At 41.6% G+C, this 14,615-nt stretch overlaps 2 protein-coding genes across 16 annotated transcripts in view; both read left to right on the top strand.

Moving 5' to 3' along the window:
• The window catches only part of LOC132460961 (zinc finger protein 878-like), a 58,265-nt gene extending 56,792 nt beyond the window's left edge, over positions 1-1,473 (top strand). For all 15 annotated transcript variants that reach the window (XM_060055940.1, XM_060055942.1, XM_060055946.1 and 12 more), the window contains one exon: positions 148-1,473. In XM_060055940.1, the coding sequence (XP_059911923.1) occupies positions 148-1,292 (1,145 nt within the window). In that variant the 3' untranslated portion in view covers positions 1,293-1,473. The remainder of the gene's footprint in view (positions 1-147) is intronic.
• Positions 1,474-2,761: 1,288 nt separating this feature from the next.
• tpd52l2b (tpd52 like 2b) overlaps positions 2,762-14,615 on the top strand; it is a 234,190-nt gene continuing 222,336 nt past the window's right edge. Inside the window, exon 1 of the mRNA XM_060055974.1 lies at positions 2,762-2,775. The gene's annotated coding sequence lies outside the window, so the exon portion shown is untranslated. The remainder of the gene's footprint in view (positions 2,776-14,615) is intronic.

The raw sequence follows: 14,615 nt of genomic DNA, 5'->3' as shown, positions 1-14,615 counted from the left end.
GAAAACCGATAGCCTGGGTTGTGTCTTTATGACCTCCCCACATCTTTAAAAGGGGGAGAAGTAGCAGTGCTATGTCTCAAAGGGATATACTGTATCCCTTCATGCAAATTAATTAACACAATTACATTGTCTTTTCTCCCTCTGCAGAAGACTGCGTTGACTTTGGTGACTGCAGCACACAACATGACGCCACCTTGAATAGTCTACATGTGGACGCCTCTGGCTCTTCCCACATGTCAAGTCACAACGGAGAGCTGCGGATCCTGAGTGTCTATGGAAAAGGGGAAGAACCACTGGCGGTTGATGGCCATGACAACCTCTTCACCGCGTTTGAACCGGAGGCTCTGAGCTTGCTGTCCGCAGAACGCAGCGTGGCAAAGAGCCTGGAGCGGGGAGAGCAGCTGGTCCACCGTGAGGAGCTGACCGGGCATCGGGGCAGCGGCAAGGACCGGCCCGGTGTGTTGTCTGTTGAGGGTTTTCCAGAAAATACCAATATGACCATCCACATGCGTACCCACACCGGCGAGAAGCCGTACGGGTGCGACCAATGCACAAAGCGCTTCCAAATGAAAGGCAGCCTGAAGATCCACCTGAGGACTCACTCCGGGGAGAAGCCCTACAGTTGTGAGCAATGTGTGAAGCGCTTCAATCAGAGCTCCGACCTGAAGGTTCACATGTGGACTCACTCCAGGGAGAAGCCCTACAGGTGTGACCAATGCGTGAAGAGCTTCACTAAGAGCTCCAACCTGAAGATCCACATGAGGACTCACTCCGGGGAGAAGCCCTACAGGTGTGACCAATGCATGAAGAGCTTCGGGCGGTGCTCCAGCCTGAAGTGCCACATGAGGACTCACTCAAGGGAGAAGCCCTACAGGTGTGACCATTGCGTGAGGTGCTTCAGTCATAGCTCCGACCTGAAGATCCACATGAAGACTCACTCCGGGGAGAAGCGCTACAGGTGTGACCAATGCATGAAGTGCTTCGGACAGAGCTCTCACCTGAAGAACCATATGAGGATACACTCTGGGGAGAAGCCTTACAGGTGTGACCAATGTGTGAAGAGCTTCAGTCAGAGCTCCAGCCTGAAGTCCCACCTGAGGACTCACTCCGGGGAGAAGCCCTACAGGTGTAACCAATGCGTGAAGCGCTTCAGTCATAGTTCCGACCTGAAGATCCACATGAGGACTCACTCCGGGGAGAAGCCCTACAGGTGTGACCAATGCATGAAGTGCTTCGGACAGAGCTCTCACCTGAAGAGCCACATGAGGACTCACTCTGGGGAGAAGCCCTGAAGGTGCAACGCCAGCCTCAGCGACCCTAGCAATTTGCGTTGGCACATGCTGAAGCCCAGAGGCAATTGGGTGCTTTGACACAGGTAAAGGGACGTTTTGATTGAAACCTCTATCCTGTATTCGTTGAAATGACTGCTGTAGATTTTCCTTTCTTCATGATTATAGATGCTCTCCAACTTTTCATTTGATTTCTGTTTTTATTGTTCTAAATAATTAACCCTTTAACTGCCGCACCAAGAAAGCTGCTATGTAAAAAATATTTTTTTGCATTTTGTATTCCCTTGGGTTGATAATAATCAGAATCAAATGTATTTTTTTCAAAAGAAACCACAGTTCTTTAAATATCAGCCTCTACCAAACGGTTGAGATGTCACTTAATGGTTAAAGTACCGGAACTCTGACAAATACAACAAATAGTAGAAAAAATCAAATATTTTACCATTGGATCCAGTTTATTTTTATATTGTCAGTATTGCAAAACACACAGGAGAAAAATTGCACCTCTAACATATCTCATTACACTTTCACTGTGTGGTGGTGCAACAGCACAATTATTTTTGGGGAGAAAATGCACATTTCTAGTTGAATACTAAGCTTGTTTGCATTTAAACATTAGAAAACAATGCAAAAACTGGGAAACATTGGAAAACACAAGGAAACATTACACTTTTGATATTCTTTATCTCAACACAACTCATCCCTAGTGGGGCAACAGCACCAATGCAGCAGTTCCATGCTCTTTGAGCATTAGATCCACTATTTTTTCTTTTTGAGGAGAAATACACGCATTTCTAGTAGTATACTATGCAGCATTGCTGGTTTGCATTTAAACATTGGAAAACAATGCAAAAACAGGAACACATTGTAAAAGACGCAAACACATTTCAACAACACAACTCATCGGTGTTGTAGTGCAACAGCACCTATGCTTTTTGAGCATTAGATCCACTTTATTTCTGGTGGTATGCTGCAAAGCATTCCTGGTTTACAGACAAACACAGGAAAACCTTGCATTTCTGACATTTCCATCTTGACACACCCTTCGGACAGAGGTTGCATCGCCCCCGCTTGTCACTGTGAAGTGGCCACTGTCCCATGTTGTCATAGCGCACATCTGGTTGGGGTTTTGGTCGTGACGGTCGTGGGGTGTATTTTTGATTCTCTGGTGGGGGAGAGCTGGATGTTGGTCGGCCAACTTTGGTTGCATACTTGTTGACTTTGATCAGACTGTGGGCGACTGCCAGGCGAAACCTTTTTAGACACAAGGGTTTCTCGTTCAGTAGGCCAAAGTCCCTTTTGTAGACCAGCCAGGAATTGGCGATGCACAAGTCAAGGATGTATCCGAAGAGGGGAAAGTACCATCTCCTTGACTTGACTGGGGTCTTGTACAGGTGCACAAGCATGCCGGACAGAACAATCCCTCCCATATGCTTATCATAGACAGGGATGAGTGATGGGCATGCGACGGCAGTCTTTGCCTTAGACTCTTTGCTCCACCGTTTGACCGTTGAAAAAGGCATGATCCCACAGGCGTTGCTCAGAAGATTGACACATTTGTTGTCAAACCATTTCACTGCAACAACTCCGTCATCAGACATATAATCACATGCTCCACGCCCTCTCTTCATCAGCTCTTTGTCTGTCATAAAGGGAGCTCCACCAATGCGGTTTGGTCGGACGGTGCCAATGCACTTGACACCCAGCAATGTGTGCAGGTCTCTGACCAAGTTAAAACTGGTGAAGTAGTTGTCACAGAAGACGACAGAAAGGCGTGGCTGTGCTATGGTTTTGCACAGCGTCGTCACTACTTTTGCTCCCAAAAGTAGCGTCTGCTCCTGCTCACTGAGGGCAACATTGAAAAATGTGGATGCCCCTTGGTACATCAGCAGGTCGTGGATGATGCCAGATGAACTGGCTCGGCAGAACATCTTAAAGCCCCATTTATCTGGCTTGTCAAACTCTGTAGGTGGCAAAGAAGTAAAAGCTGCTCAGGTTTTAAACTACACACTTTCTCCATCTAGATTCCACTTGGCTTTTGGATTGTCGGGGCCATTAATGTAGTTAACTATTATGAAGAAGCATTATGCTAACGCCGAATGGGCTGGGGGTAACCAGTCTACTTCTCTCCCATGTTGGTCAGAACCTTGCAAATTTTGCCTTCTCTCTGCTGCTAGTTCCATGTTGATATCGCTGCGTTGTCTCTGTTGTAGAGTCAACGCAGCGGCACCACCCAAGTCCCGCCCCTGGTACCGCCATGCCGTCTAAATGCATTTTCATGAAAATGAAACCCCCAATATGTTTAGAGTTCGAGAGGGTAAATTGGGGTGCGAAATCAAGCACGTATTACCTTGGTCAGTGTTAACGCGCGGACCAAGCCGGGAAAGATGCGGGTTTTAGACGGGCATATTTGGCAGTGTAAAAACTTTCTCGATAGCGGAATTAAATCGGTGGCAACCATCTTGGTTGATGTTGAAAATAGCTTATCTGCAACTTTATCATATTTATCCCGCCACATAATACTTTGTGAAACGTGAAACGGTTGTGATTGGTCGGTCTATCTTGTCCCGGAAAGAAATCTTGAGAGCTTGCAAAGTAAATTAAGCCTGAACTCGCGAGATCCTCGGGTTCCCACGCTGTTTAAGGGTGGACTCACACTAGGCAAGTTTGCCTGTTCCGTGCTGCAGGAAGATTCAGCACGATTCCCCACTCTCCCCGCTGGCCCGTGTTCACACTGCTCCCAAAGGCCGTGGCCTGGGCACGATTGCTCCTTCATACATACGTCATCACGTCGTAATACGATAAATACGTCATCACCAAGCGTGGTGTCCAGCTGTGCAGTGGCGGCTGGCGATCAAACATGTTGGTGGGGCACAGTAATAGACAGGGGGTCTGAGGTCCCCCCCCCCCCCCCCATAATTTTTTTTTTATTTAATAAATTTGATTTCCTGTATTCTGGTGCATTTTGGGGATGGCCACTACCTATTTACCTACTTTTCATTCAGATTCTTAGCCTACATCCTGACTTGCAGGGCCTGGACAAGCTTACACTGCATATACACAGACCTACTTCATGGCCATTCCACCAGCCATTGCTATTTGACCCATTGTTGTTAAATCATGATCACTGTCCTATAGTGTCCATTTGTGAGTCTCAATGTCCACTTCAAATGCAGTTAGAAATATGGGACAGTTGCTTCATTTTGTTTATATGCTACAGGCCGAAAGACTAAATTAATATTAACTTACTGCTGCTGAGGGAGGTAGCCTATTTGATTGATTCGCTGAATTGTCCAATCATGTGGTGATAACAAAAAAGAAAAGCGATACCATTGGCCTGGGGCGCACACTGGTGCGACCCGAGGGCGAATTTTCTTGCGCCAATGAAAAACTGTCTCTGCTTGATAGACAACAAAAAGTTAGCGAGCTTACATTGACTTCAACGTGGCCGGCGCTCCTGACTTGGAGGAGGGCTTTATTTCGAATGACCAATAACTAGCCTAGCCCAGATCATTGACGTTCAGACGCATTTAAATGGTTGCTGGCAGTGACGAGCATGTGACACAAATAGAGGTTAAATGCTATGTTTTTTTGTTGATTTATTTCGTAATGATAATAGTTTATTAATAGTTGGCAGTTATATTCAAGTGAATATTTCACGGAGGGGCGGCGCCCTAGCGCCCCCAATTGACCCACTGGTCGTGAGAGTTGCTGGTGTTGTATTTCCTCGGACAAACGGATGAACAAAATGTTTAGAAATGAGTTTCGGCTTTGGATATGGATAAACAGGGATTGAAAGAAGACACGCTGTTGATGGACTGAGGGGTCGAGGAGGACGAAACGGAATAATGAAGTCCTGCAGGTGGGAAAGGGGCTCATCCGTGCGGGATCTTTGGCTGTTCAATGGGACTCAGCTCCCAGTTCCTCTAACTGTCTTCGATTCAAGGAAACAGGATTTATTTTTAATAAGAATACAGAAAAGTTAGGAAATACAAGTGTTGAAATCATTGTACACTGAACAAAGTGAAATCATGAAATTAATCCAACGCGTGTTTAACAAACACTATATGTAGCTTATACACCAAAGGGTTATGGCGTGTGTTGGAGACATGAACGCTTTATTTTCTTTCAAAGTTTGCTAAATTGTGAAAAAATAAATAAGAGACTGACCACATTTTGGTGTTTCAGGACTCACTTTGAAACACCAGCAAGGCCTCTTGCTACTTTTTAGTAGGACAGATTATTGTCATATATAACCTCAGACTTAGTTAAATTACAAATCTCAGTGGGAAGTGGAGAGAGCTGTGAGCTAACCCCCTGGAGACCGGGGTTCAAGTCCGGTTGATGTCCTCTGTTGGAAGACTCTTATTTCTGCTTCATGCAAATTATAAAGTCAAGTATAACCATTGTGGCGAATTTATTCTGTGTCTTGATGGTGCATTGATAAGTTCGGAGGTTAACGCTCTAAACAGCTCAGGTTCGGATCCCCGTATAAACGTCGACAGGGATTCCACTGTTGATTTTTATTGGTCAACATGGAAAAAACATGAGGGGTAACTCTGTTGTTTTTTATCGGCCGTCATGAAATAAATATAAGGGGTAACTCTGTCGATATTTATCAAATAAAACATAGGGGGTGACACTGTTTTTCTTTGGTCGTCATGAAAAAAAAAACACAAGGGGTAACTGTTGTTTTTTATCGGCCGTCATGAAATAAATATAAGGGGTAACTCTGTCGATATTGATCAAATAAAACATAAGGGGTAACACTGTTGTTTTTATCAAATGAAACATGAGGGGTAACACTGTTGTTTTTATCAAATGAAACATAAGGGGTAACAATGTCGTTTTGAAAAAAAAATCGCCATGAAAAAACCCATAAGGGGTAACACTGTCGATATTTATCCATTAAAACATAGGGGTTAACACTGTCGTTTTTTTTTGGTCGCATTGAAAAAAAACAATAAGGGGTAACACTGTTTTTTATTAGTCTTCATGAAAAAAAATAGGGGTAACACTGTTTTTTATTGGTCGTCATGAAAAAAAACATAAGGGGTAACACTGTTTTTTATTGATCGTCATGAAAAAAACACTGTTTTTTATTGGTCGTCATGAAAAAAAACATAAGGAGTAACACTTGTTTTTTATGGATTGTCATGAAAAAAACATAAGGGGTAACACACTGTTTTTCTTTGGTCGTCATGAAAAAAACATAAGGGGTAACACTGTTGTTTTTTATTTGTCGTCATGAAAAAAAACATAAGGGGTAACACTGTTGTTTTTTATTGGTCGTCATGAATAAAAACATAAGGGGTAACACTGTTGTTTTTTATTGGTCGTCATGAAAAAAACATAAGGGGTAACACATGTTTTTTATTTGTCCTCATGAAAAAAACATAAGGGGTAACACTTGGTTTTTATTGGTCATTCATGAATAAAAACATACGGTTGTTTTGTATTGGTCGTCATGAAAAAAAACGTAAGGGGTAACACTGTTTTTCTTTGGTCTTCATGAAAAAAAACATAAGGGGTAACACTGATATTTTTTATTGGTCGTCATGAAAAAAAACAAGGGGTAACACTGTTGTTTTTTATTGGTCGTCATGAAAAAAACATAAGGGGTAACACATGTTTTTTATTTGTCCTCATGAAAAAAACATAAGGGGTAACACTTGGTTTTTATTGGTCATTCATGAATAAAAACATACGGTTGTTTTGTATTGGTCGTCATGAAAAAAAACGTAAGGGGTAACACTGTTTTTCTTTGGTCTTCATGAAAAAAAACATAAGGGGTAACACTGATATTTTTTATTGGTCGTCATGAAAAAAAACAAGGGGTAACACTGTTGTTTTTTATTGGTCGTCATGAAAAAAAACATAAGGGGTAACACATGTTTTTTATTTGTCCTCATGAAAAAAAACATAAGGGGTAACACTGTTGGTTTTTATTGGTCATTCATGAATAAAAACATAAGGGGTAACACTGTTGTTTTGTATTGGTCGTCATGAATAAAAGCATAAGGGGTAACACTGTTGTTTTTTATTGGTCGTCATGAAAAAAACATAAGGGGTAACACATGTTTTTTATTTGTCCTCATGAAAAAAAACATAAGGGGTAACACTGTTGGTTTTTATTGGTCATTCATGAATAAAAACATAAGGGGTAACACTGTTGTTTTGTATTGGTCGTCATGAATAAAAGCATAATGGGTAACACTGTTGTCTTAGTCAAATAAAATATAAGGGGTAACACTCGTTTTTTATTGGTCGTCATGAAAAAAAAGATAAGGGAAATAATAGAAATACACAAATACATTTTAATGTCATGTATATTGTGGCAACCCGGCACGTTGAGCGCACCAACTCCTCCCAAACAGGACACCATTTCGTTGGTGAAAAGCCACAAAAAGGCATGTTTAATTACAGAACATAAAAGTCTCTCCAAAACACAAATAACGTAAACCTTGAGGAATCAACGGTCCCCTCCTTCGTGGGTGGAATCCCGTCACCCACGAGGACCGGTCTCTCCGTGCAGGAGCTCCAAGGCTGGGAGAGCCCCGAATGAGTGGAGAAGCGGGCCATTTAAGCCCTGCTTCTCCACTTGTTCTTCAGGTGCTCTCAATATCCTTAATTGGCCTGGGCCGGGTTGCCACACTCCTCCACCCTTTGCTGAAGCCTCGGGTGGCCTTTCGGAGGGGCGGCGGCCCGGCGCGCAGCATGGCTGCTTCTGCTGCCGGCGTGGCTCGTTTTGCGGCCTCGTCTCCCGCGACCTCGTCTCCCGCGGCCTCGTCTCCCGCGGCCTCGTCTCCCGCGGCCTCGTCTCCCGTGGCCTCGTCTCCCGCGGCCTCGTCTCCCGCGGCCTCGTCGTCTCTGGCGGCGTCGTCTCTGGCGGTGTCGTCTCTGGCGGCATCGTCTCTGGCGGCATCGTCTCTGCTGCGTCGGCTCCGGCTGCGTGATGGTCTGGTTTGGGGGTGGCTTGAGGTGGGCGTTCCCACCAAAAATGGCCCGTAGCTCGGTCGAGTTGCCCGCATCCTCCACCATATGTGGCAACCCGGCACGTTGAGCGCACCAACTCCTCCCAAACAGGACACCATTTCGTTGGTGAAAAGCCACAAAAAGGCATGTTTAATTACAGAACATAAAAGTCTCTCCAAAACACAAATAACGTAAACCTTGACGAATCAACGGTCCCCTCCTTCGTGGGTGGAATCCCGTCACCCACGAGGACCGGTCTCTCCGTGCAGGAGCTCCAAGGCTGGGAGAGCCCCGAATGAGTGGAGAAGCGGGCCATTTAAGCCCTGCTTCTCCACTTGTTCTTCAGGTGCTCTCAATATCCTTAATTGGCCTGGGCCGGGTTGCCACAATATCCACCTTTATTGATGTTTGTTATTGTAATTGCCTCAGTGTTGCAGTGGAGTGCACTCTGCTTATCCCCCTGGAGTCCGGGGTTCAAGTCCGGTTGATGTCTTCTGTTGGAAGACTCTAATTTCTATTTCATGCGAATTATTAAGTCAAGCATAACCTTTGTGATGACTTTATCCGGTGTCTTGATGGTGTATTGTTAAGTTCGGAGGTTAACACTCTAAACAGCTCAGGATAGGATCCCCGCACGAACGTCGACAGGGGTGCCACTGTTGTTAATTATTGGTCAACATGGAAAAAACATGAGGGGTAACTCTGTTGTTTTTTATTTGTCGTCATGAAATAAATATAAGGGGTAACTCTGTCAATATTTATCAAATAAAACATAGGGGGTGACACTGTTGTTTTTCTTTGGTCGTCATGAAAAAAAACAACACTGTTGTTTTCATCAAGTTAAACATGAGGGGTAACACTGTCGTTTTTCTTTGGTCGTCATGAAAAGAACCATAAGGGGTAACACTGTCGATATTTATCCATTAAAACATAGGGGGAAACGCTGTCGTTTTTTATTGGTCGCATTGAAAAAAAACAATAAGGGGTAAAACTGTTGTTTTTTATTAGTCGTCATGAAAAAAATCATAAGGGGTAACACTGTCGATATTTATCCATTAAAACATAGGGGGTAACACTGTCGTTTTTATCAAATGAAACATGAAGGGTGACACTGTTGTTTTTTATTGGTCGTATTGAAAAAAACATAAGGGGTAACACTGTTTTTTATTGGTCGTCATGAAAAAAAACATAAGGGGTAACACTGTTGTTTTTCTTTGGTCGTCATGAAAAAAAACAAGGTGTAACACTGTCGATATCTATCAATTAAAACAAAGGGGGTAACACTGTTGTTTCTATCAAATGAAACATGAGGGGTGACACTGTCATTTTTCTTTGGTCTTCATGAAAAAAAAACATAAGGGGCAACACTGATATTTTTTATGGGTCGTCATGAAAAAAAACAAGGAGTAACACTGTTGTTTTTTATTGATCGTCATGAAAAAAAACATAAGGGGTAACACTCTTGTTTTTTATTTGTCGTCATGAAAAAAAACATGAGGGGTAACACTGTTGTTTTTTATTGGTCGTTATTAAAAAAAACATAAGGGGTAACACTGTTGTTTTTTATTGGTCGTCATGAAAAAAAACATAAGGGGTAACACTGTTGTTTTTTATTGGTCGTCATGAAAAAAAACATAAGGGGTAACACTGTTGTTTTTTATTGGTCGTTATGAAAAAAAACATAAGGGGTAACACTGTCGATTCTATCAAATGAAACATGAGGGGTGACACTGTCGTTTTTCTTTGGTCTTCATGAAAAAAAAACATAAGGGGTAACACTGATATCTTTTATGGGTCGTCATGAAAAAAAACAAGGAGTAACACTGTTGTTTTTTATTGATCGTCATGAAAAAAAACATAAGGGGTAACACTCTTGTTTTTTATTTGTCGTCATGAAAAAAAACATGAGGGGTAACACTGTTGTTTTTTATTGGTCGTTATTAAAAAAAACATAAGGGGTAACACTGTTGTTTTTTATTGGTCGTCATGAAAAAAAACATAAGGAGTAACGCTGTTGTTTTTTATTGGTCGTCATGAATAAAAACATAAGGGGTAACACTGTTGTTTTTCTTTGGTCGTCATGAAAAAAACATAAGGGGTATCACTGGTTTTTTTTTATTGGTCGTCATGAAAAAAACGTAAGGGGTTACACTGTTGTTTTTTATTTGCCCTCATGAAAAAAAACATAAGGGGTAACACTGTTGTTTTGTATTGGTCGTAAGGAATAAAAACATAAGGGGTAACACTGTTGTTTTTCTTTGGTCGTCATGAAAAAAACATAAGGGGTATCACTGTTGTTTTTTTATTGGTCGCCATGAAAAAAAACGTAAGGGGTAACACTGTTGTTTTTTTATTGGTCGTCATGAAAAAAAACATAAGGGGTAACACTGTTGTTTTTTATTGGTCGTCATAAAAAAAAACATAAGGGGTAGCACTCTTGTTTTTTATTTGTTGTCATGAAAAAAAACATAAGGAGTAACACTGTTGTTTTTTTATTGGTCGTCATGAAAAAAAACAAGGGGTATCACTGTTGTTTTTATCAAATGAAACATGAGGGGTAATAATATCATTTTTATCAAATGAAACATACGTGGTAACAATGTCGTTTTGCTTTGGTCGTCATGAAAAAAACCATAAGGGGTAACACTGTTGATTTTCTTTGGTCGCATTAAAAAAAAACAATGAGGGGTAACACTGTTGTTTTTTATTGGTCGTTATTAAAAAAAACATAAGGGGTAACACTGTTGTTTTTTATTGGTCGTCATGAAAAAAAACATAAGGGGTAACACTGTCGATTCTATCAAATGAAACATGAGGGGTGACACTGTCGTTTTTCTTTGGTCTTCCTGAAAAAAAACATAAGGGGCAACACTGATATTTTTTAAGGGTCGTCATGAATAAAAACATAAGGGGTAACGCTGTTGTTTTGTATTGGTCGTCATGAATAAAAACATAAGGGGTAACACTGTTGTTTTTCTTTGGTCGTCATGAAAAAAACATAAGGGGTAACACTGTTGTTTTTCTTTGGTCGTCATGAAAAAAACATAAGGGGTATCACTGTTGTTTTTTTATTGGTCGCCATGAAAAAAAACGTAAGGGGTAACACTGTTGTTTTTTTATTGGTCGTCATGAAAAAAAACAATAAGGGGTAACACTGTTGTTTTTTATTGGTCATCATGAAAAAAAACAGAAGGGGTAACACTGTCGTTTTTTATTGGTCGTCATGAAAAAAAAAAACGGGGTAACACTCTTCTTTTTTATTGGTCGTCATGAAAAAAAACATAAGGGGTAACACTGTTGTTTTTTTATTGGTCGTCATGAAAAAAAACATAAGGGGTAACACTGTTGTTTTTTATTTGTCGTCATGAAAAAAACATAAGGGCTAACACTGTTGATATTTATCCATTAAAACATAGGGGGTAACACTGTTGTTTTTATCAAATGAAACATGAGGGGTGACACTGTCGTTTTTTATTGGTCGTCATGAAAAAAATCATACCGGGCAACACTTGATATTTATCAATTAAAACATAGGGGGTAAAACTGTCGTTTTTATCAAATGAAACATGAGGGGTGACACTGTCGTTTGTCTTTGGTCGTCATGAAAAAAAACATAAGGGGTAACACTGTTGTCTTTGTCAAATAAAATATACACTGTCGTATTTGTACGTGTGAGGACCAAAGGCCTCTTCCTAATTTTTAGTAGGACACATTATTGTAGTGATGAAAGTAAAGTTCCCCCGCCCCCCCTTTCCCTTAGAATTTTAAAAACACAAGGGCAATGGAGACATACTGACCGGACTTGAACTCAGAACTCCAGGGCCTAGAGTCGTGTGCTCTCTCCGCTGCACCACGTAGTCACAGGCCTGGGTATAGTTGAAAGTTATACTTGACCTTATGAATAACTTCACATTGTTAGGCTCATGAATTCGTCTGGAGACCGCCCAAAGTAGGGCTTTTACATGATTTGATGTCATAGAGAAGTTAAAGATGACATTAAATACACATGGTTGTAAGCTTAATCTTCAGACTTCACTCTGTCACTCACTCAATCTTGGTCTGAATTATGTTTGTCACTCAGACCACATGACATCGCTCATCCCGAATGATCGAGTGTGGCAGGACTTGAACCCTGGTCTCGAGCGCTGCCATCTAAGAGCACTCACCGCTGCACCGTCAAGACACAACTAAGTGGCCGGAGGTTAAAGTTGACTTAAAACTCACATGACATTGTTCGGCTTCTAACTCTACCTCAAGCTCCAGTGAAGACCTATCGACTTTTTAGCTAAAAACAAACAAAAATACAAAGCATTTTCAAAGTTGCGCCCGAGCTTAACAAGGCTAAAAAGAACCATAGGGCCTATGAGCCCTTCATAATGGGTTCTGATTGGTTGAGGGTTATAGTTATCGGTAGAACTGTTAAACAAGAGATAGACTGTGTTCTCTTCGTCGACTGAATGTGAGAGGTGGGATGATGGGCACAGGAATAAACAGCAACACTCAAGTCACTGCCCATATAGTCGATCAAAATGTATAGCTTTTTATTTGAATTTACTGAATTACGACGACAGGGAATGGGAATGGAACTGACAAAGATTGAAAATACATGCTGTTTTTATGGATTCAGTGCAGTCATATGCTCTTATTGTTGGTCGGGATAATGCCGATAATGATAATGATAATGCAGTATGAACAATTGCATGATAATTAGATGTTTGATAAATGAAAAAATATTTAAAGTTAAAAATCCTAACAAAAAAATGCATGAATCAACTTTAAAACAAGTTGCTCTACTGCCACTTGCCATGTGCATAATTTATATAGGCCTACTTGAAAACAAAAAAAAATCGAACGAAACGCCTGTTTTTACTTGTAAACACGGAAGAAATCCATCTTTCACTTTCAACAACCAATGATTACAAACCAAGTGTTTCATTGATTTTTTTGGGGTACCATTTTGGATGACAGCAAAATCAGTGGAGGACATGGAGCTAAGAGAAGGATGGAGCAGTGCTTAGCCTGTCCGCCCCTAGCGGCTCCAGTCTGCTAGCGCGGCGGTGGCTGGCAGCAGTCGGCGTGAGGTCCACCAAGACCTGCACCGTGTGGGCCAGCCGACCCAAGCCCTCGTCCTCGGTGATCAACTGGGCGGCACAGATGGATTCCTGGGGGAGGAAAGGAAAAGGCTGAGGGACTGCATATCGGTGTCTTTAAATTTGTCGCTTTTCATTAGAGCCGTACAACATGCAGTCATGGGGACACAAGACGTACGCTACTAACGAAATGGAAAGATGTGCAAGGAAAGTGCGCAACTTACATCGGAAAGCAAAATAACATTCTAAGTAAAGTAGAGGAAGCATGGATGAGCTTGCAACAAAATGATCACTTGATGCTAATGTAGTCTCATGTGGGGCGAAAAAAACACCATGATTGTTTTCCCTCTAGATACGTTAGCCCTTATCAAGCAGTTCTAGATGGTTAGTGTCCAGTCAGTGTGACGAAGCAAACCATAGCAGCCTCAGACCCAGTCAGATGGATGCAGATAGTGGAATCTAATATAAGGGTGTTAACCTGCTTTATGTAGTCTGATTATTATCAGCAGCCTCTCTAGTGACTCGAGTTGTGGCTGCACCATTTTCAGATGACTGTTAATGTCAAAAGGTTTATCAGAACAAATGAATATGCTTTATCGTGAACAACTCACTGTATGGATCGACTTGTAGATCGGCGTATTATTCTTGAAAACGTTCTAGTTCTGAAGTTGTAGATTCTTGTTTAATAGAGTTATTAGCTCTAGTGGAAAAGTTACATGGTGCAGGTTTAACCATTTCAATATTTGGGCGCACTGACTACAAATGTGTGATTATTAATGACTATTTCTATTTCAGATCATTGTAAATATCAACAGGAGCTTCTGGGGTATGGGGCAACAATTATGATTAGGTATTTGGTTAGGCTCTGACACTCCCCACTATATGTTTAAATCCTTATCAAGCCATACAGTTAAGTTGCTATTTGCTGAAATGTACTATAGTTTGAGTTTTAATTGGGTTGTTCAAAGAATAGTTTGACGACTTCTGTTGCAAATTCTGGATTTGGGGGGAAGGGGTGTTATTGGAATTTAATTATGATTATCCGAAACGCCCAGTGCCTCCATGCCATTGGTTAGCCGTACATCTCATGCCAATGACTTCAATTTTAATAGGTGTGGATTTTAAAATTTCATTTGGCTGGGTCTGGGATAGGCAGTGGCGTTTCTTCATGTAAAAAACAGGTGGGGCTAGCTAGGCTAACATTTTTTATTATTTTAAAGGGGGCATATCATACCACCAGGTGTGAGTGTGATTAGCCATT

Source organism: Gadus macrocephalus, chromosome 7, assembly GCF_031168955.1.
Source record: "Gadus macrocephalus chromosome 7, ASM3116895v1".
Taxonomy (NCBI): Eukaryota; Metazoa; Chordata; class Actinopteri; order Gadiformes; family Gadidae; genus Gadus; species Gadus macrocephalus.
Note: the sequence above shows the minus strand (reverse complement) of the source record. Positions and strands in the feature narration are given on the sequence as shown.